The sequence below is a fragment of the Limanda limanda genome, chromosome 4, assembly GCF_963576545.1.
Source record: "Limanda limanda chromosome 4, fLimLim1.1, whole genome shotgun sequence".
NCBI lineage: Eukaryota > Metazoa > Chordata > Actinopteri > Pleuronectiformes > Pleuronectidae > Limanda > Limanda limanda.
Genome location: NC_083639.1, coordinates 18,348,467 through 18,370,494, shown reverse-complemented (window position 1 = coordinate 18,370,494; position 22,028 = coordinate 18,348,467). Strand labels below are relative to the sequence as shown.

Here is a 22,028-nt window from a genome sequence, read left to right as displayed (position 1 = left end):
TGACAAAATCCTATGTGCAATTTATTTACAACTGAATGTAAGTTTTATTAGAGGTTCACTCTACGTAGAATTTCTTTTAGTTTGCTTTGTACCCTGAAAATGTTCAAGTAAAGTAATACCAGTACAAAAACTTAAAAACACAATCATATTCTAAAGGGAGTGTTCAAGTTTTGTCCATCTTAATGGAAATACTTAAAATGTATATATTTCAAATTATCAAGACACACATTTTGGGATGAGGTTGGCTGTAACTAACCTCATTGTTCGTGTATATATATCAATTGGCCATAGACCATTATTTGTGACTCACATATTACTGACTGGGTTTTATAGCCCTTTTGGTTTGGTTAGTATTTGTCACACAAGTAAATATATTCCCCCATATTCCCGTTGTATATTAGTGTATTACTGCTTTTATTTAATTGTAAACTCATGATTTCCGAGTCTAACTTCTTCGGTGTGAGCTGCCTCTCCCACTGGACCCACCAGGCCTGACGGGGGTGTAGAAGTCAGACTCTGACAATGACTGGGACTGACGTCAATGAAGGACTCTGAGTGAAGTGTCACATCGAAGGTGTAAAAAGGATGATGCTCAGCTCACACTTGTTGCCCTAATTTTCTTTCTGCGTCCAACACTGAAAAGATGCACGGGCTCCTCGAGTGAACTTAAAACATCCGTAGCCACAAACATTCAGAACTGATACCACTTATTAAACTGTACATGCCTGTGTCTGTCGGGCCATGTGATGATCTTTGGCATCGCTTTGTACACGTATAGACCGTGGGCCTTCTCGCCGGCTTGTGGCATGGCTGTGACATTTTCTGTTGCTGGTTTAACCACACAGCATCCTGTTTCTCAGTGGTTTTGGTAATAATAAACTTCACTTCTGTCATTTCCATTGAACCATCATGATGTAGAATCTTAAGTTGGGGCTCTCAGTTTACTGGAAGTGTTTTCACTCGTAAACACCAGGGAAAGTTGGCAGCCCTGCTGGTGACACTGTCGTCTAACAAACATGTGTGTGAGCCTTTTGGTCGGCGGGCCGAGTCCTGGATGAGGAAATAACCTCTGCTTTATTTAGAACATAAATTGAACAGCATGTGCATATAGCTGAGTGCGCGAAACACTGCTGAGAGAAATTCCTTTTTTTAAAATATTTTATCTCTAAATCGGTGTAAATGAAAGTACCGCTATGATAGAAAGTGCACATTATACTCACTTTCTCACGTAACACATATATTATAGAGCATAAAGATATTACAGTCAGTATATTGTGTGGAGCTGGAGCCGTGTTTCGATACAGAAAGACGGTGGGAGTTAGTGGAGGCGGCAGGTGAAGTGTTGGTAAACATAACTTCTGTATCTTTGCATTCAGGAAGTGGAACTTGCTCAGCCCTCTACATATTTCAGAATGACTTGATGCTGCTCATTATCTTTGTGTTGTGTGATTCCCCGGCTGGGCCGCCTTCTAACCCAGGACTAGTTTGTGGTTCGGACGCAGCCACCCCAGTCGCCCATGTGTCTCCAAAATCAACCGCTGAAACCTGGGGACTTTTCCAGCCCAGTTCTTCAGACCCTACTGCTGCTGCTGCTGCTGTGTCTACACACTGACATCAGCAGCTGTGTAGCATCCTTGCTTTGCATTCGCTTTACATTAACACTGATGGCTATGATTGAGTTCACATGGCGGCGGCATTCCTCTGAGTGTGGGACGTGTGTGTGTTTATGTTGTGAAGAATTAAACACGGATACGTTCACATGACTTTTGGCTCAGCTGGGAGTGGGTTCAGACAGGACACAATAACAATGGCATGTGATGGTGGAGTGCCAGAGGAGACAGAAGCATGAAAGAATGCACCCGAGTGACCCCTCAGCCATGTTGGAACACCACCAGCCCTGGTGTGGCTTCTGTGTACCCTGTCTGTCATTGTTGTATATATAGACGTGTCAATCAAAATCACACAAAAAAAACAATATCGTATCAAAAGCATACTCATCATGTCTGTTTAGGCCTCATAATTTTGTAGAATAATCCCTCACCTCACACTCATCAGTTTAAAACATCGACACATCATAAAAAACGATTATAAATGTGTTGGAAACCTCTCAGATCATGGGTTCTGACAACAAATCAACGAATCTGTTCCCAAGAAGCTTTTCACCGACATAGTGCATCTTCAGAGGAGTTAACAGCTCCTTTGACTCGGCCTTTGCAGCAGATTTTCGCTTTGCAAATATGAAAGCGCTGATAAGGATCCACACGTTCAACTTAAGTGTTTTTTTTAAGTGCTGCAGACACCAGTGAGTGTCAGACGTCTTGTTCGTGCCGGGAGATATTGTGCTGCAAGTTCTCCTCGGGAGAAACCACTGGTGCAGCTAATATCTCATATACAAGTGTACAGCAAATTCGAACCTTCCACCCCAGTGCTCATGTGAGTCACAGTCAGTGGCTCACAGGAGCTTTCAAGAGCTGCGGGTTTTTTGGGTCCGTACGACATATCAGGTGACGTGGGTTTAATCAAATAGGAAATTTGTTTCCTTCGGGTTGTTTCACAGGTTTTTTTATGTTTGGTAGATTTGCCGATGTGCATGATAAGACTGGACGTGACAAATACGTCATCGATAAATAAACTGCTTGAAACAAGTGATTTCAAAATGCCCCCACAGCCCATGTGATTTGAAAGCATGCAATAGGCATCGAGTCACTGCACGCAACCAAAGAGAGGAAGCAGGGCCGATGAAAAGCACAGATCAAATGGGGCCTGGTGGTAACACTTGATTCCATTTGTGTTTTGTTGATCTACTGCACTGAAAGATTGAAATGAGGCAAAGAAAAACAAATCACTGAAAACTTTAAAGAGGATGCAACAATGAATGTAAAATAAATAGTTCCATTCAGTTTTGTATGTACCTGCCCTAACAGTCCAGATTCTCTGTTTACCAGGATCACAACTTGGACTGGTTCCCACGGATGCGGGCCATGTCCCTGGTCAGCAGCGATGCCGACGGGGAGCAGAATGAGATCAGGAACCTGCAGGAGAAGCTGGAGACCACCATGAAGCTGGTGTCCAACCTGTCGGGCCAGTTGACGGAGCTCAAAGAGCAGGTCGGTCTTCGTCAAGCACAACACTTAGGTTTTGAACATTTGACTTTGAGGCACGAGGTTTTTCTCTCTATGTGGACGAGCAGACGCCACTCGTGGTTTGTTTGTTTGTTGGTGGCTCCTCGCCCTTTGGCTGCAGAGCTCACTAAATGCAAAACGCGGTGAGTCATCGTGCACAACGCAGCTCATGAGGCTGTCAGCCTGATTTTTTTTTTTTTTTTTTCATCTGTGAGCAACAGCCTATCTGCTTCCTCTGGAATTCATTACTGACCTTTTCGGCTAAGATTGGAGTTTGTTTTTGTTATCTATGTATTGATCTGTGTATTTACTGGATAAAGCCTTTCTCAACGTTCAGAAGAGCAGAGTGATAACTTTTCATTCGGCTGGTTTGCTGAATGATCAAACTGACAGATTTAAGTGCGAGTAAGTTGTGTAATAGTCCTTTGATGCCCTTTAATTGCACAATGTCTGCAATCCACTGTTTCTAGTAAACACAATTGTAAAAATGTCTTTACCCTTGAAATGAGAACTATCTGTGAGGAAGTGAGTGTTACCGAGACATTTTGACCCAGACAAGGGGGAAATGATTATTGTTGTTGGTGAAAGCTGCGAGTGGCAGAGCATCCCGTTTTCACTCCAGATTCATCGGCCGGCTCTGACTTCAAAACAATGAAACAAAAAGTGCGGGTGCGTAGAAGTGGCCGTTTGAATTCTCTACCTTTGCTGGATCTAATTTGAAAATAGCACGAGCAGGAAATCTGTGCCACAAGTCCTATCTCTGTTAAGTAATTGTGTCTAATTTATAATCAAAAAATGTCACCATTCTTCCCCTATCTGAGTTTAAACTGTTCACCTAATGGCCTTTTAATGACATTTTATTTCTGCCAACACGTCCCTCCATGCAGAGTTATTTCTCTGGGACACTCATTACAGGAGCAGTCTGTCCTCTCACTGTTTCAGTGTTGAGGTGAAAATCACAACTTTAAAGTTACATCTGAGCAGAAAAGCCATTCTTGTTTCTGCTGGTAGAAAGGTTAACACCTGGGTTTTGACTCATGCGCTTTGCTTGATTTCTGAAATTTCTTTTTCGACTCAGTTTCAGTATTAGTAGTTTGGTTGTGTTACTTTCGTCAGAGGACGGGAGTGCTGGCACGATTTCAGAAGAATGAGTTGACAGTGTGCGGCGTTTCTGTAAAGTGATGTAAAAGGTTGAATCGATGCGGAGAGGCTGCCAACATGCCCAGCAGAAGAAGAAGAAGACCGGCGTGCCAGCAGAAGAACAGGTGGGAGGATTTTTCCCAATAATCTCTTATCTCTCTTCTCTTCAGATGACAGAACAGAGGAAGCAGAAGCAGCGGATCGGCCTCTTGGGGCACCCCCAGCACATGAACGTCAACCCCCAGCAGCCTGCGTGAGGTCAACGCCTCTGAAGCAGCTCGCCGTCCACCCCATGTCACGGCCCCTCAGAGGGACGCCCACTGTCCTGAGTGCAAGTTTAACTTATAACGGTAGGGAACCACTGTAACTAAAGGTAGACATAAGGCGATGTGTAGCTCCGTCCCACGCACCTGTTACTACGCGGAGTAACATTCACCCATCTCGCTCTGTTCAGTCCAGTCGCACTTTGTGCCAAATGTTTTTCTGTGTAGAATTAAATGGGGATTCCTCAACACACGGCCTTTAACTTGAAACATGGTGGAGCAGACTGGACAGGAGGAATTACACCCATTTGTTTGTCATTTTTTTTTGAATGTTTGCTATTTATATTTCGGTCATAATGAGCAGTATTACACGTCTTATTTTCATGCATTTTTGTGCAATATATAAACTTAAATATGCAACCTCGCTGGTGTGTGGATTTAAGTTCCATCAGTCATTCCTTACTTCAGCCGTGGGCCGACGTTTCTGTTCGTTTCAGTTGTCTTTGCTTACGCAAATATAGAGAAAATATTGAAAAAGCTGGCCTTCTCAATTTTCCTTTTTTTTCTTTCTTGAAAATGTGCATACTGCTGGAGTGTCCCCTGCACTCGATAGTAAATTGTATGAGAGCAATATATACAGATAGTTTCCGCAGATCCAGTGGTGTCACATCTCTGTGCAAACTTAATAGATTTACTTTCTTATCTAATTGACATTTGGAATATTTGACTTGTCTGTCAGATACAGTGTCACTCATGCTTTAACAATTTGCTCAGGAGTTGCATATATTTTACTTTGATAAAACCTCATTAGCGCCATTTCTCACTTGTGCCTGCCGTCCCTCTTTCGAAGTCTGATTCATGCTTGTGCCGAGTCTCGAACTTTTATGCTCATGTTCACTAATATGAATTAGTTGATTTAGAAGTCTCTCTTTTTTGGGGGGTTCTGTGTGTACATAATATTTGTTGCTTACTTTTGCTTTTGTATAGAAAAATGAGATGGAGAGAAACAACTGTTGCTCAAAATGAATGTTAACATGAATAAAAAATGTAAGAACTGTCGATTTGTATATTAAAGTAGGATTATTTATTAAAATTGATGTAATTATCCTTTACTCAGTGTGATGTGTGTTTATTATAAGAAAGTCTCCATGTATAGTAAACTAATTATGCTCTTTGTTTAAAAATGTTTAACATTTTATTTATACAACCATTCAGTGATCAGCGGATCCAACATGAGTCGTACTGGTGTTGTAGAATTATCATAAGCCAGTAAAATTGATGGGCCGACCATAGAAAGCATGTAAATATACCCAATAGGATATATATATGTATATCAATGTATATTTGGATAATATCAGCAGATATGAGCCTTTCAGACATATCGGTTTCAGCATTTGTTTGCCAATATGAAAACTTTTATTTCACAAAATAAAAAATGTCAAAAGATGTGTGTTTGTTTATTTTAGGGAGATAATATTTATTTTCTTAGTTTAAGCTCTATAGATTTGGTTGTATTTGTGTTTTCTTTTTAATTAAAATTATTTATAGTGGAGTCTATTTGGCTAAACAGTTAAACATCAAACCTCTCTGTCATATGAGTTTGATAATGACATCTTAGGAATTGTTGAGAATTTTAAATGTATATAAATATTGGAATATATATTGATAATATTGGAAAATGTTTGCTACTTAAACTTGGCCTCGGCCCTCAAAAATCAATTTCAATAGGATTTACATAAATAGAAACTTTAAACCACGTGTGTGTGTGTTATATATTCTATGAAAAACAATTGTTAAAACTGTAATATGCATATTTAACTCAAGCAGAAATCCACTACTTCACATAAACCAAACTTCCAGCTTCCAGTCAGTGATCTGTCTTTTCAGGTCCAGAGGTGAAACCAGGTCATGCCCTGGTAGAATCTTGAAGGTCGTCAGACAAATGAACTGGAAACATCTGAACATCTTTAAGCAGCAAATATCGTCAAATATTTAAACATATATAATGATAATCCAGTTTTATTTTTATAAAGGTGCACTTTGTTAATACAAAGAACCTGCAGGTCTCTGGCCTGCTTATAGTGACATATCAACTTCTGTACGACAGCAACAGTAATCAGAGCAATCCAGTTTTAGACGGTCTCATTTTTTATTCACCATTTTGAAAAAAACATACAAACATATAAGCTTTAAAGATCTGAAATGATCAAAAACACAGGGTCCTGACTGCTTCATGAGACCCCGTGTTTCCGGTGAGTTGGTGTTTGGACCCGGTGCAGAGAGAGAGAGAGAGAGGGAGAGAGAGCCTGTCCTCGCTCCACGTTTCTCTTCCAGCGGGGTCTATCTTTAGTCTCTGGCTGCTTCGGGACGTCGGCGGAAGGAACCGACAGAGCACTCGGCTTGTCTCTGAGCGTGACGTCACCGGCAGGGATCCGGCTCTCCTTCTCTCTCCCTCTCTTTTGCTCCCCCTCTCTCCTCTCCTCCTCTCCGTCTCCTCCTCTTCCTCGCCCCTTCTATCTCCCGCTCTCTTTTTATCTCCCTCTATCTCTCCCTCTCACCTCTCCTCCCTCCCCTCCCTCTCTCCTCTCCCTCGCCCTCTCTCTCTCTCTGACTCTCTCTCTCTTCCCCCCCCCCCCCCTCCCTCTGCCATGAGGATCTCAACGTGACATCCAGTTTATACGGTGTTAGTGCTGCGGCCGTTATAATAAACAACACCCCCCCCGCCTCGGTGTGCGCACGTGCCACGCGTCCAATGGGCACAGTGTCCCGAGCGCGTGCACATGTCTGGCAGCCGCACGGAGAAACGTAGAAGAAGACCTGGAGGACCGAGCTGTTTGTTTGTAACACTATACGCAGTTTTATAAATATAATACTATATATATATATAATATGGAGTTACCTACATGTAACCATGGATACTTGTTTGTTACAATATGCAGTTTTAGTTTTTTTTGTATGCCTATATATATATTTAAGATACATTTATTATACATTAATTATTATTATTATTATTATATTATTATATATATAAGATATATGCAGGATTAATTTGTGGTCACCAACCTACTTTAAAAAATACCTAAAAAAATGTAATATATATATAATATAGAGTTTCTTACATATCACCATGGATATGTGTTGTTTGTAACAATTTGCAGATTTATGTTTTTTGTGTATGCCATATCAATAACAATATATATATATATTATTGCAAAATTAATTTGTGGTCACAACTCAACAACTGACAATATGTAATATATATATATATAAAACTATATAAGTTTTTATGGCAGAGCTTGACTAGGCTACAATAAATAGATAGATGGATGGTTGATTGATTAATTGGCTGATTGATTATTGTTTATTATTTAATCATTGAATTGAATTCAACTGTTATTATTATTATTGTCATCGTTATTCTTCCTCGTTTAACTTCTTTTTCCAAATCTTCCTTAAGACTTTTTCTCAAATCTCGTCTGCGGTCCCTGCACTGATCTCTAAAGCCTGAAGCTTATCGCTGCTCCACGCCGCTGCACCCCCCTCTCCCTGTGTGTTGTTGTGTGTGTGTTGTTGTGTGTTGCTCCTGCCCCGCAGTGTTGTCCTCCGTGTGTAACGTGCAGCCATGTTCGCAGTGTGTTGGCTGATAACGAGGGAACTGTTGCTCTACTTCCTGTCTCGTAAACACGCTCCGTTCTGCAAACACACGCCTCCGCCCCCGGAGCCGGAGCACGGTGCTACACGAGACCCAGCCCCGGCGGAGGAGCAGCCACTACACAGGGAGGGGAGGGAGGGAGGAGGAGGGGAGGGGAGGGGGGTGTGAGAGGAGCTGAAAGCGCCGTCCAACACGTGAGGCTCATGTGACGGAGTCAGTGTCTCTGGTGGAGAGAGACGTGCCTGTAGTCACAGGGTTTATTTAACACGTAGTCAGAAACCCACCCAGCTCTCTCACACTTGTTCCAGCCGGGCTGTGGAGCACCGATCACAGACACACACACAGACACACACTCTCACTCACACAGCAGCGGAGTCCGGACCTGAGGTGACAGCTCCGAGCGGGAACTCACCGACACACGCACACGCACTCACACGCACACCCTGGATAACGGGAGATACTTTTTTGGATTTCCGTGGCTGCGTTTGGAAAAGCTTTTTTGGAAGTCATTTGGGGTTTTGCAGTGACACGACATGGAGAGGATTACCAGTGCGCAACCTCCTCCCTGTGTTCCTAAACACCCGTCAATGGATATAGCTGACATGTCTGGGTAAGAGGACATTTTATTAAATATATTTGATCATCTTCCATTCTCTCTAGCTGTATGTAAACCACGCTGCCCAAAGTCAAAACTAACAGATTCTGTCTTCCCTCTAAAGAATGGACTTTCCCATCTATGTATACAAACCCAGGAGGGGCATGAAGCGTGTGGATGAGAGCAAGGTAAATAAAAGTTTTTATTTTTATACATTTTTAAATGCATCATATTCCTGCATTTAGCAACATGGATATATATCACTGACAAAACCTTTCCCCCCCTCTCTCTCCAGGAGACCTACAAGCTGCCACACCGACTGATCGAGAAGAAAAGACGGGACAGAATCAACGAATGCATCGCCCAACTGAAGGATTTGTTGCCTGAACATCTGAAGCTCACGGTGGGTGTTATGTTCTACATGTGGCATGTGTGTGTGTGTGTGTGTGTGTGTGTGTGTGTGGGTGGGTGGGTGGGTGTATGTGTGTGAACGAGCAGGGAACCTGATACGCCACATGGTTTTGTTGGACTCAAATTTGGAGTCTCAAAAAATATACATATAATATATACGTTTTGGGATTTTAAAAGGCGAAAAAAACATGAAGGGATATTATTTGTCTATTTAATGTTTTTATTTAGTTTTGAGATGTTTGAGCTTGTTGTTGAGAATTCCCCCATGTGTGTATATCTGCTGCCTGTGTGTGTGTGTGTGTGCGTACGTGGTTTGCATGACTACCCGAGGCTTGTCCTCTGTTCAGCTGCAGAATGTGTTACATAAGAAAGATCAACATGCTTATCGAAGGTCTTCCTGTTTTTAGACGCTGGGTCATTTGGAGAAAGCCGTGGTGCTGGAGCTCACTCTCAAGCATGTGAAAGCCCTGAGTACCCTCCTGGAGCAGCAGCAGCAGAAAATCATGGCGCTGCAAAAGGACCTGCAAATCAGTAAGTCCCAATGTCCGCGGTGTCTTGTTGACATGAAGCGAAGGCAGATGTTTTTGCATGTGGCAGACCAGTCAGTTATTGCGTAAAGTTTCCTGACCTTGTGTTTTTTACACTTCCAGGTGATCATGGAGGTGATGGTGCAGAGAACAGCGAGGAGATGTTCCGCTCTGGGTTCCACTTGTGTGCAAAGGAGGTCCTGCACTACCTGGCCAACCAAGAGAGCAGCAGGGACCTGACCGCTTCCCACGTCATCGGCCACATCCAAAAAGTAGCAGCCGATGTCCTGCAGCATCAAAGCAGCCTCCGTCCAGACGAGTCTGTCCCTCAAGCTGCGGTGAAGGTGAAGCAATCCGCAGGACAGCCCCCCCGGCCCTCCGAGGGCACCGCCAAGAACTGTGTTCCCGTCATTCAGAGGACTTACCCCCACGGGACGGCGGAGCAGAGTGGAAGTGACACAGACACGGACAGCGGGTACGGGGGGGAGCGCGACCCCAAGGCCCAGTGGTCAGAGAGCCACGCGAGAGAGGGCGGACTCAAGCGCGCTTCATCTGAATGTACGACCGGGGCCATCAAGCAGGAGGGGGACGAGCCACAGGCCAAGAAGTCCAGGTCTGATTCGACAGAGGACGAGATCCCAGCCGGTCACACGGCAGGAGTCCCCGGCAGCTACATGAGCTTCTCCCCCAACCAGCCTCCGTTCTGCCTCCCCTTCTACCTCCTACCCCCAGCAGCTGCTGCAGCCGCGGCCTATCTGCCCATGCTGGAGAAGTGCTGGTACACAGGGGGCATGCCGGTCATATACCCGGGCATGAACGGCTCCTCAGTGGGCCTACCCCTAGAAACACTTCCCTCATCCTTGGTGATGTCCTCACGGGGAGGCTCTCCGGTCCCACACCACGCCGCCACCAGGGACTCCCCGGCTCTTCACAAAGCTTTAAAGCAGGTCCCTGCTTTGAACTTGGAAACCAAAGACTAAACAGAAGTCCTTCTGTTTGAACCTTGCCCTTCAAATGTTGAACGGGGGTTAAGTAGTCGGCCCAACTGAGAAGACTCGGAACTGGTGTCCCCTTCAAACCTACCGGTGTTGTTTGGCCCATCAGAACACTGACCCCAGCAAAGAGACCCCAACTGGAAACCACCATATATCATCAGCTTCTCACACATTCAAACAGGGTCTCCGGGGGCAACCTGCAGTGTCCGTGCAGAGGCTCGTATATATCCTGCTGCACGGCTCTGAAACACTGTGAACGTGATCAGATTAAAGCGTTTTTTCTTTTTCCCGTTTCTAGCAAGGTTCGCCTTCTCCACGCTCGTTGTTGAATGTCAGAGGTAAAACCCAGCGTGTAGGACACAGATTCACCAACACCCTCTCCCAAAGAAACATATATTTTATTTGGACCTACTTTTTTACACACACACACACAACAGCAGTCTGTAATGAATGTAAAGATTGAACAAAAGCCCCTTGTAGATGCTGCTTAAATACCTGTTGTAGATCTGTGAACGGAGGATCTACCCTCAGTGTTTTTCACTTCTGTAACTGCAACGAAACATTGTTTAGACTAGAATGTTACCAAAAAAAACAAAAAAAACAGGATGTCAACTAGACACGTCACGCGAGAAGACTTCACTTCTCTCACCCTTCAGTTTCCTTGGAGCTAAATGAGCACAAGTGTTCACGATGTTCAAAGAATGTCCAGGGCGTTGTTGGCGTGCAGGGCGTGTCACCCCATGTCTGTTGACGATTGATGCGGCCGTACGTGCTTTTTTGTATGATTTGATCTGTGAGTCACGACTATTTGTGCATCTAGATGGACGTCCTGTGAAGTAATGTCTTGTACTATTTTGTTGTTGTTTATACTACTCATACATCTCTATTTTTGATACGTGACCCGCTGAGTGTATCCGCGTTGCGAGAGGAAGGTTGAGGTAGTCTCTCTCTGCTGTGCACGGCAACAGAACGTGTACAGTGTTTTAGCGTATGTGCGTCATTGCCCGTAAATTCCCAGTCAAGTTAAGGCCTGACCTTCTAGCTCATGCTGTTGCCTTTACTCATTTAACGCAGACACAACGACAACAGGTGTTTGAACTGTATTTGCTTTAAATGTTGTGTCTGTGGCAAAGAGAGTGAATGTAAAGTTCAAACTAAGATACTAGTTTTGTATAGATAGAGGTATTTGGGATTTATTTTGAAAAATGTAACACACGGTTGTTTTGTTGTACATATTTTGTATATAAAGTATTATTGATAAATATTAAAATATTAATAAAGCTTTCTTTTCCCTCCCCCGTGGAATTTGTTTTTTCTTCACTGCCTGATGGCTTAAACATGTCGTAGCCGGCCGAGCAGACGGCTGCTCATAACAACACATACTTACATAACACTTACATAACCCATAAAGCAGCAGAGCCTCTGTAAATCAATAGCATGTCTTAGATTACAGCCTGTAAACATATCCAAATTCAAGAGCGTTTCCCAGGAGTTATGTGTGGTGAGCATTTATATATCCGTGTCACTATCTTTTTTCACTGCAACGTTTATCTCAACGCATAATCGCGGACATGATTTTGTTTACTACATGCTGTCACGAATATGAAAACGGACCCTGTGGGCCACGATATTAGCTCAGAAACTAGAGATAAAATGTAGACATAATCAATAAATGCCCTTTTATCACTTTTATGGTTCAGTGGTTTCCCGCTCATACAGTTTATATGATACGTAGAAGGTGTGACAGCAACTGCACCATGATTTAAAGTGTGATGAGTGGAAGCAGAAATAGGTTTGGCCACTTGAGAACACCACAGTGGATAGAAGTGCTATTTGAGGTTGTGGCGGCAAGATGCCGTAAGTCTTTGATTAACGTCCATATTTCACAATACGGATGTTTAATCACCGCCAACCTGCTGTGGCTTGTTTGGCTGCTGTTTCCTGGGTGCTGACATTGCTGTAGTTGTAGTAACTGTGAGAATATAAGAAGCATATGCCATGCACTACTCACTACCATCACACCATGCCTCTGAGAAATGTGGAAATGTCAGTTCTCTTCTTTTGTATCTATCACAACAGTGTTTTGTAATTTGAGCTGCAGATCAGAGAAGTTCTGTCAACACACTACTTAGTGATTTTATTTTCTCAGGCCTCACAGTCCTGATCAGCTCCAAAACGCTACACTGACTCCCCCTGGTGGAGTTGCACTGCACCCAGCTGCTGTTTTCCCACCAGTGAGCCTGGTTTGTTAGAGCACATAACCAGACCATAAATCAGGCTTCTTCATTGTTGCTTTGAGTCATTATCTTGTGTGTTGAATACAATAGAGATTGAAGAGGACACAAGTCTTTAAAGCTCTTCTTTCCAGTGTAATAATTTCCCATTAATATATGTTGTTGCATTTTGTTAGAAATAATTATAATTTTTATAATTAAAGTAAGTATAATCATTGCTATTATTATTATTATTATTGTTCTTATAATTTGTATTATTATTATAATTTCACAGAGCCTTTCTTAACACCCAAGGAGTATATATTATAAATAAACACATCAACACTTAAAGTAACTAAATGTTAGTATTTCACTTCTGTAACAGCAACGAAACCTTGTTTAGTCTAGAATGCTGCCACACACAAAAAGGATGTCAACTAGACACGTCACACGAGAAGACTTCACTTCCCTCATCCTTGTTGTTCTGGGTTTGTACCCTCATGGTTGAATGCACTTATTTTAAGTCATCTAAATTAAATGTAATGTAATGTAATGTAGTATCAGATAAGGAGACACAACACCTTTTATAATACAACATACGTGACACAAGAATAGTAGAAAGAAAATTAAATTTAAAATCAGGTTTCGAGACACATTTGTCAACAAGATAAAAAAAACAACCAATAAAAACATTCAAGTCACACATGAGTTGGTGATGGTAAAACCAAAGGTTGACAATGTATTAGTGGGGGACACAATATGTTATGAAGGGTAGACTGATACAAACCCTGGGTTTTGTGTTGTAATGTGATAATAGAGGGGGCAGAGAGTCGTGGTGCAGAGCCGCTAAAGGCTCGCTCTGATAGAAACTCACTATGGAACTCATAGAATTGTGATTTTGTCAAGTATTCTTTCTTGGACTGGAAGCTGGATGAGAGGTGTGATGTGGTCTCTCCATTTGGTGTGGCGGATGATCCTCGTGGCAGAGTATTGGATGGTTTGGAGTCATTTTGTGAAAGTCAATAATTTATGTTATAATAGATCATAAACGAAAGGGATTTTATAGTGACAATCTCATATAATATAATCAACCACCTATTTAGTTCCTCTTGGCTCTATGGGGCACTGGCTTTCACTTCATTGTTCTGTGTTTCACTGCTCGCAACTCTACAGACCTCTGTTAGTCTTGTTTCTTCCTGCAGCAGACAGATGAGGAAACCCAGCCTGTTCACTCTCTGCCCAATATCACCCAGCAAACAGAGTGCTAATGAGTCCTGTATTAGGTTGATGTATACATAAGTCCCTCTTTACAAAAAAAGTTCTTCAACTCACAAACTTCATTGGTAAAAACATGTCAGTGTAATGTGTACAGCTTGGTTCTGCTGCCCCCAAGTGACTCAAATTGATTACTGACATGATGAGGCTGCTGCGTCCAGCCACAATAATCTGTTTGTCTCTTGAGAGTCACAGACGCACTCAGGTGAGTTTCTGAAAATGTTTTCATGTCTTGAAAAATTGCTGGTCTCTGTATTTCATCGATCTAATACTTATCCTTCTCAGGTCACAGGGGACTGGAGCCAACCCCAGCTGCCATTGTGTGAGAGGTGGGGTACATCCTGGACAGGTAGTAGGAATCCTTATCATCCCAAACCCTCAACCTAATAGCTAAAGCTTCTTTTATATTGATGTTGTTCTTCAGCTTCACTTGGTTCACAGTCGTATCCTCTACCAACTGGCAGGATGTGGGCTTGCCTCGGCCTCACTGCTCTCACACACTCAGAAAACAGTGACACCAGTGTGAACCAAGCAGTGAAAAAACATCGTCATGAGACAAAGACCACCAAAACCACAGAAATATGATAGCATCAAAAAGAATGACTTAGTTATTTAGCTGGCAAATAAATATCTAACTATGAACAGGGTGTCACAGAGGACATAACTGGGATAAGTGTGGAACTGATATGCATGGTCTTGGCCTCCATGGTGACTGCTGCTGAGAACACTGCATGGACTGTGGACAAGGCAACAGCGAGAATTGTCATGATCGGGAGGCTAATTTCTCATAAGTCTCAAAATACCTCATGAGCACCCATCAAAGAAAATGATGACCTAAAGAGAAAGGTCGTAATCCAGACACACAGAGGGCGGGAAGACAAGAAGACGTCAGTGGAACCAGATGCAGGAGATTCTGCCCATATAAATCAAAGATTAAACATTTCAGCTTTAGTTGATAAAGAGCACAGTTCATTTTTGCTAGAGGTTCAAAGGTTTTGTCACAACGGCCTTCCTGCATTTATTGACAGCCTCTTCCTCGCTGTTAGTAACAACCGTAATGATTTGTATAGCTGCAAACGATTATTAACGGCCAGTTACTTTTTAATTGCACATACAAAATTAGTTTTTCAAGTTTGTGAATGCAGCACAGTACACAGTCATGCAGTGTAATAAACTTGTTAGTCATGTTGTGCCCTAGATATCAGCATTTGGGAGATCTTTTATATTTTCCATCATGTGTGTGTGTGTTTGTGTGTGTCCCTGTGAGGGTGGGACAACCGGGTGGGGCAATAGGAAAACCAGCCCATCCACTGCATGACATACCAGAGTTTCAGCCCGTTAACGCCTGCAAACGTCCCTAATTCCCGGCAGTCAAAGGTTGTTTGCAGCCTCTGATGTCCACGGTCGCCTGTCGCCTGTGTTCGTTCTCAATTGTGGAGAACGAACCTCTGGTTTTGGCACGCAGTAGGGATCTAGTTAGCACATGAACAGCAGTGAAACCCTGGAGCTAGAACCTCTCTCACTTCAACCATGGATGAAACCACAGAGCTTTGAAACGAAAAGTCACTCGTGATTGTCTTGTAGATCTGTTGCTATTGCTACACTAGACCTTTATAATACAGACTTAAACAAACCCCTACCATACAATAATAATAATGATCATTTATTAATATGAATTATTAGTTAGCCCATACCAAAAACACTGCAGTTACTGAAGACTATAAATATATTAATCTGATGCTTGATGTTATATGTTGTAAATATTCATGTCATTGTTATCCTGTTGGCTACAATTACGTAAATATTCATTCATTGGGGAAAGAGACAACAAAATTATATTTACAAGGTACACAACTGGCAGTGAAAAGAAGGAACAGGCTTATAGCCCGATCTGGGGTATCAGGTGAGGAATGTCTCTTTGCCGCTGTCAGTTCGGCTGACGCGGTTTACACAGGAGACGAAGGTTGCAGCCAATGTCTGCTGAGTACACCGGGTCCTCCGGAGAATTCAGCCCCTGAATTGAGACACAGCTGTTGTCTCCCCTCTGCTTTTAGTAGTCTCTGAGTTTCTCTTTAGTTACCATCAGTTTGTCTTGACTCCTTTGAGTTCAGCCTTCCTGCACTTGTTGAGTACAGTTCCATAGGTGTATGACCTCTTATCTTCCCAGTGTTTTCACGTATAGCCTGAGGTTTTTTGATATACCTCTGTAATCGTTTAGACTGACTCTTGTGTATCGTACTTTTGTTTTAGGGCTTCAAAGGTCAAAGTTATCCAAAGTTGAACTCCACATGCAGCCATGAGCCTGATCCCTCCTCAGGGCCTAGTTACACAGACACAAATTTGCTAGCGAGGGGGCAAATAGAGAATTAACTCTTAATATTACGAGAACGAGGCCATTTGTCACTTTATAGCCTTAAAAACTAATAATGAAATACGTTATCTTTTGGTACGTCAGCACCACATTATCATAAGTATTAAGACTGAGAATAAAGTCATAATTAAAGGATAAAATGTCATAATGTTAGGGTAATAAAGTCGTAATCAAGATTAAATTCGTGATTAATAATCAAGTCGTAGTTAAGAATAAAATAGTAATCAAAAATTAAGTCAAAATTTGATGAGGAACCCTTAATATTGCGAGAAGAAAATTGTAATTAAGTTCTAACATTATGAAAATACACTTGCAATAAATTCAGAATATAGTGAGTTATATAGAATTATATAAACTCATACTACATGTGTAATATAACAAGATTAAGGTTGTAATCAAGTTGTAATATTATGAGAGTATAATCGTTATTATAATTAAGTTGCAATAGTACTAGAATAAAGTAGTAATAAAGTATTAATAGTATGATAATGAAGGCATACTAATAATGATAATATAATACTAATAAAAGTCATGATATTATCAAATAAAGTCATTGTAAAGTAATATTACCAGGATTGAGTCGTTATTTAACAGTTAAAAAGTATTCTGACAAAGTATTTCGAGAAAAAGAAAAAAAGGAAATTACCACTTGGGGAGAATCAAAGTCTTGAATATGCTCTCATTAACTAAACTATTTTATTCTCCGTAAAATAGACAAGTCTGTGTTCTTCCTTGTTCTTGTGGCACCTTGCAATAAAAGGTCTCCTGATGGAGATTCACTGAATAACCTGTTTGGTAAGCTACAAGACCCAGCTCTTATTGTGAAAGTCTCTGAGCGGAAGTGGTCCTGACTTCTTGGCTTGTGTTCAGCCCTCAGCAGACTCTCAGCAGTTCAGACTCCGGAACTCATTCGGGTCAGAATGGTTCAGTGTGCGCTGCTGCTGCTGGGACTCGTGCCCGTGCTGGCGGTGCTGTGCCGGGCAGAGCTCGCTCCTCCCACCCTGAACATCAGCCTGGATGCAGATCCAGAGGTGCGCTGGAAACCTCTGCTCAGCGTGTTCGACAAAGAGTTCCTGAAGGAAGCTGGAGCTCAGGTCATCGAGTAAGTTCAGCTGTTCTCACACGACCACCAAGTTTGTCATACATTAGAAAGGAGATGTTTAATACTGGGAAATACTCTATTGCACTGTAATGACAGGTTTATCTAAGGTTTCACTTCCTGTTAGTCCGTATAATGTGTGGGAATAAACATCAGGGAAGGAAACCACAAACATCTGAACACTCCAAACATTTACTTTAAGGGACAGTTTATTAAAAAATGTAAAAACAGGGGGAAAAAACAGGAAAGGACGCTATAGTGCTCCTGTGGTGTTATCCAAGTCATTCAAATTCTACTTGAAAGGCATCATTTACACATGTTTTAAGCCTAAATGTCCATGTTTATCCCAAACACTGGTGTAAATATACTCGTTTTGAGTGGAATCTGAATGTTGGGGGGCCTACAGACACTTGGATGACCCCACAGGAGCAGTATGGAGACTTTTCATGTTAGTTTCTGTTGTTTTTATACACCTTTGAAGAAGTGGTCCACAGTTATCTCAATTGTATTGGATCTTTGCTGAAACACTTTTGAGCCCTGAGTCTCCTGAAGTGTTTTTTGGACTCAAACTCTTCACACCTCCCCCATCAGCATTGTGGTGAGGAGATAATGAGTTTAGTTTTTGGGTGAACTATCCCTTTAATATAAACATATCATAATACAGTGTATTTTAATTATAAAGTGCTTGTAACATTACTCAAAGACTTTTAATACAGGTTCTAAACCAGAGAAAGCAAATAAGGGCTAATAACTAGAAATATATAAAACATATAATTGATCACACATTAAAAACAGTTGTGAAGTGATGTGGGTTTTATATGATAACATTTTTACTTAAAATATACCAGGCTTTAATGGTTGGGTAAACTAGCGTCTAATGGAATTATAAATCCTTCCTTTGCTGACAGTGATTATACACCAATGTTTCTGTCTTTTAATAATTTATTTGTTTATTTATTTTCTGTAAGCTCTACCGTTCCAAAATGGGTGCATCATGCGATTGCCCCTGTGGTGTTGGCCTTGGAGAAGTACGTCCCTCAGCCTTACGCCGGGGAGATCCGCGGCATGGCCTCCCTCTTCGGGGGAAGCATCTCCGACGTCATCATTCTCAACTTTGCCTATGAAATATCTGCGTAAGTATAGCGTTAAATCGACCTCAGCCTTCGCAGCAGAATTGTCTGAGGGTGCAGGATTGGGGCAAAAGGCAACTAATGCAAACAAAACTCATGTGCGTCCCCTAGATTTTGCACCAGCATTGTCACTCAGGACAAAAATGGGAACGTGTACCACGGCAGGAATCTCGACTATCCACACCCTGTTCTAAGGAATCTGACCATCAACGTAGATTTCATCAAGAATGGAGAGGTACAGTATTTATTCCAAACATTTAAAGGTCCAGTATGTTGGCTTTAGGTGAAAGGGATCTATTGGCCGAACTGAATATAAAAGATCCTAGTGGGTTTCATCTAAATTGTACAAATTATTGTTTTAGTTACCCTAGAATGGGCCCTTGATACTTAAAACGTTTATATTTACATCAGGAGTGCCATGTTTTTTACAGTAGCCTAAACTGGACAAACTAAACGCTCTGTAAACTTTAGTAAGGGGAAGTAAGTACATGAGGATGGGATGTCCAGGATAGAGTAAATATACATTTTGTTCAGGTGCAGTACCAGGGAACTTCTTTTGCGGGCTATGTCGGACTGTGGACGGGACAGAGTCCTAACAAGTTTACCGTCTCCGGAGACGAGCGAGGTGAGACCACACCTCCTCTGAGCAGTCAAGTTTGTGCAATAGTCCCCCTCTTGTATTTATTTGCATTGTTTTTGTTTGTTACCCTCAGGCACTGAACGCTGGTATAACTGGTGGAAGAATATTGTATCCGCTTTCCTCTTGGGACGGTCCCCAGTCAGCTGGTTGGTAAGAGAGGTGAGAGTGTTATTTATTTATTAACGTAATGAGGAAGTTTTCTGTGGGAAGTGAACACTTTCACAGGGAAGTGAATAAATTTGGTTTGTGACCTATGCAGACACTGGAGGGAGCAGAGGACTTCCAAGATGCAGTGATGCATCTTTCTAAAATCCCCATCATCACTGGGGTGTACTACATCGTGGGTGGAGTACGACCCGGGGAAGGGGTCGTCATCACCAGAGATCGGAAGGGCCCCGCTGATATCTGGCCCCTGGATCCCATTAACGGGAGGTAGGCTAAGTACAGGATCTGAGGGAACCTCAGACCTGTCCACACTATTGCATATACTTCACAATCTTAAGTTACTACAACTGAGACTATTGCTAACGCCTTCCAAAGTGCAGATTTTCAAAAACGTTTGGTCCTGTGCATCCGTGTGTACATGTAAAATGGAGCGTTTGGCAGATGATGTCACATCTCACTTCACGCCCACTGTTTGTAAAATGAGCATGTGCCCTAAACAATGGGAGTTATTTCCTGGTTTCTCTATTGTTGGTTATTGTTGGGATCCTAGTTCTAATTACATGTAAGTATCACGTTACCTCAGCGTTCTTCTTTGGTATTCGACGGATTGTTGACTGTATCGCCACTTATTGGCCCGGCATGCTGGGTTCTGACAATTGTTTCAATTGCTTAACATATGGAGGAAATGTCATGCTAAGTATGAACAAATAACAGTAGTAAAATGATGCATTCAAACTTAAACCACATACATAAACATTAATAAGGCAATTCAGTTTCATTTGAGGACAAATATTTACTTCATTGCAGATAAACCAGGTAGGATGATGACATAGTTCATCCTACCTACCCCTTGCCCGACATGCTAATTTGAGATGTTTTGAGTTCTCATCTGGACAGAGATTTTGGGTCGTTTAGATGCAGAAAATATCTCTTCAAAAATTACATCTGCAGTTGTGTACATGAGTTGTGTGATTCCACAAGTGGAACTGAACATTGCATGGTGTGTTCCTGTTCTAGATGGTTCAGAGTGGAAACCAACTTTGACCACTGGCTTCCTCCCCCAGCCAGGGACCATCGAAGGTGAGTCATGTCACATGACAAACTCATCCAGTGTTGTTGTTACTGTTATACTTTAAAACTGCTGCTGTGTGTTAATCTCTCAGGGAAGTCGCCAACAAAGCAATGAACGCTACCGGCCAGGAACAAATAAACCTGGAGACACTTTATCAGGTAAGTGTGGGCCAAAGTGCATGGGAGACGAGGAGATAACATATGGTGCACATTTTTAAAAAGAGACTATGTTAATTTGTGTCGTCCCCCCAGGTTTTGTCGCTGTCTCCAGTGTGTAATGGGTAAGTGCTGTTCATTTAAGAAGGAAGTTATCTATGTATGTTCTCCTATTTTTTGCTCAAAGAATCACATGACTGTTCAGATCCCTTGCCCTCCCCCTCACCAATCATCCAATAGTCAATAGGCCTTTGTTTGACACCATAGATCAGCAGTTGAGAGTTTCAATCAGGGTGATTTAAATATTGAGTACGTGCTTAACAGTCATTGTAAGAAACCTTTACATAGCTTGTGTTGATAACGTTTATGCATCTGTCTCCCAGAATTACCATCTACACAACAACAATGAGTGCAGCACATCCTGACGTGTACAGGTCACTCATCAGGCAAGAGGTAACATCACATCTTACATTTATAACCGTTTATTTTAAGGCTGAAATTATATCTAAATAAATAAATAAAAATAATTAAGGAAAAAGTCTTAGTCAATATTGATAATGGTTATTTCAAGTTATTATTTATTTTAAGTTTAAAGACTGTGTTTTGCTGCTGAGTGAAGGTTGTGGTTTTAAACTAATAATAATGATAACACTTGATAAACTTAAATAGATGTATATTGGACTTGTGTTATGTTGCCATTGATGAAAATTGTACTGCTGCAATTATTGATAGTGTTTTATTTCCCAGCCCTAGTTTGTTTGCGCTCTTCATTTCTCTCTCAGTCATTTTATAACAAGAAAGGAAGTAATGATAATGACTCATCCTTTCTAATCTTTTTCCAGAGCTGTCATAAGATGGACTGAACCTGCTGCAATCAACAACACTATTTTTTTTCTTGTGTATCTGCACTACACAACATTTTTATATGCACAACATTTTAATATGCACATTCTCGATATATATGTATATATATATATATATATAGAGAGAGAGAGATGAGATTAGAAGGGAATTTGACATGTGTGTATGTGATTAATATGTCAAGCTTAATAAAGTTTTGAATACTGACAAGTTTGTCATAATCTGTATTGTGAGCAGAGGATCATTTCGGGAGTATGGAAAGTAAATAAAAGAAGGTATGAACCCTCATACAATTTCATAAAGGAGAAAGAGCTCCCACCATCCTATTTATTATAAAAATTC

The 22,028-nt window shown here is 41.7% G+C and overlaps 3 protein-coding genes across 3 annotated transcripts in view; all 3 read left to right on the top strand.

Moving 5' to 3' along the window:
- Positions 1 to 5,904, top strand: part of itpr1b (inositol 1,4,5-trisphosphate receptor, type 1b) — an 89,499-nt gene extending 83,595 nt beyond the window's left edge. The window contains exons 60-61 of the mRNA XM_061070174.1: positions 2,946 to 3,107; positions 4,433 to 5,904. Coding sequence (XP_060926157.1) covers positions 2,946 to 3,107; positions 4,433 to 4,519 — 249 coding nt within the window. The 3' untranslated portion in view covers positions 4,520 to 5,904. The remainder of the gene's footprint in view (positions 1 to 2,945; positions 3,108 to 4,432) is intronic.
- Positions 5,905 to 8,360: 2,456 nt separating this feature from the next.
- Positions 8,361 to 12,000, top strand: bhlhe40 (basic helix-loop-helix family, member e40). The gene is made up of 5 exons (XM_061069124.1): positions 8,361 to 8,787; positions 8,897 to 8,960; positions 9,068 to 9,175; positions 9,591 to 9,714; positions 9,834 to 12,000. The coding sequence occupies exons 1-5, from the start codon at positions 8,711 to 8,713 to the stop codon at positions 10,688 to 10,690; spliced, it is 1,230 nt and encodes a 409-aa protein (XP_060925107.1). The 5' UTR covers positions 8,361 to 8,710; the 3' UTR covers positions 10,691 to 12,000.
- A 5,441-nt stretch (positions 12,001 to 17,441) lies between these two features.
- Positions 17,442 to 21,911, top strand: LOC132999805 (N-acylethanolamine-hydrolyzing acid amidase-like). Its single transcript, XM_061069578.1, has 11 exons — positions 17,442 to 17,666; positions 18,632 to 18,796; positions 18,905 to 19,028; positions 19,328 to 19,418; positions 19,507 to 19,592; positions 19,693 to 19,865; positions 20,616 to 20,678; positions 20,762 to 20,828; positions 20,922 to 20,950; positions 21,209 to 21,278; positions 21,668 to 21,911. Exons 1-11 carry the CDS (start codon positions 17,485 to 17,487, stop codon positions 21,686 to 21,688), a joined length of 1,071 nt encoding a protein of 356 aa, XP_060925561.1. The 5' UTR covers positions 17,442 to 17,484; the 3' UTR covers positions 21,689 to 21,911.
- Positions 21,912 to 22,028: the final 117 nt, after the last annotated feature.

What these genes read in the sequence shown, in the direction of transcription:
- LOC132999805 (XM_061069578.1), top strand. Translation starts at nt 17,485, where the DNA reads ATGGTTCAGTGTGCGCTGCTGCTGCTGGGACTCGTGCCCGTGCTGGCG. An exon ending in TCAGCTGGTTGGTAAGAGAG is followed by an intron (nt 19,593 to 19,692) that starts GTGAGAGTGTTA and finishes TGACCTATGCAG; the next exon opens with ACACTGGAGGGAGCAGAGGA. An exon ending in CTGGATCCCATTAACGGGAG is followed by an intron (nt 19,866 to 20,615) that starts GTAGGCTAAGTA and finishes TTCCTGTTCTAG; the next exon opens with ATGGTTCAGAGTGGAAACCA.
- bhlhe40 (XM_061069124.1), top strand. Translation starts at nt 8,711, where the DNA reads ATGGAGAGGATTACCAGTGCGCAACCTCCTCCCTGTGTTCCTAAACAC. An exon ending in AGCGTGTGGATGAGAGCAAG is followed by an intron (nt 8,961 to 9,067) that starts GTAAATAAAAGT and finishes CTCTCTCTCCAG; the next exon opens with GAGACCTACAAGCTGCCACA. An exon ending in GCAAAAGGACCTGCAAATCA is followed by an intron (nt 9,715 to 9,833) that starts GTAAGTCCCAAT and finishes TTACACTTCCAG; the next exon opens with GTGATCATGGAGGTGATGGT.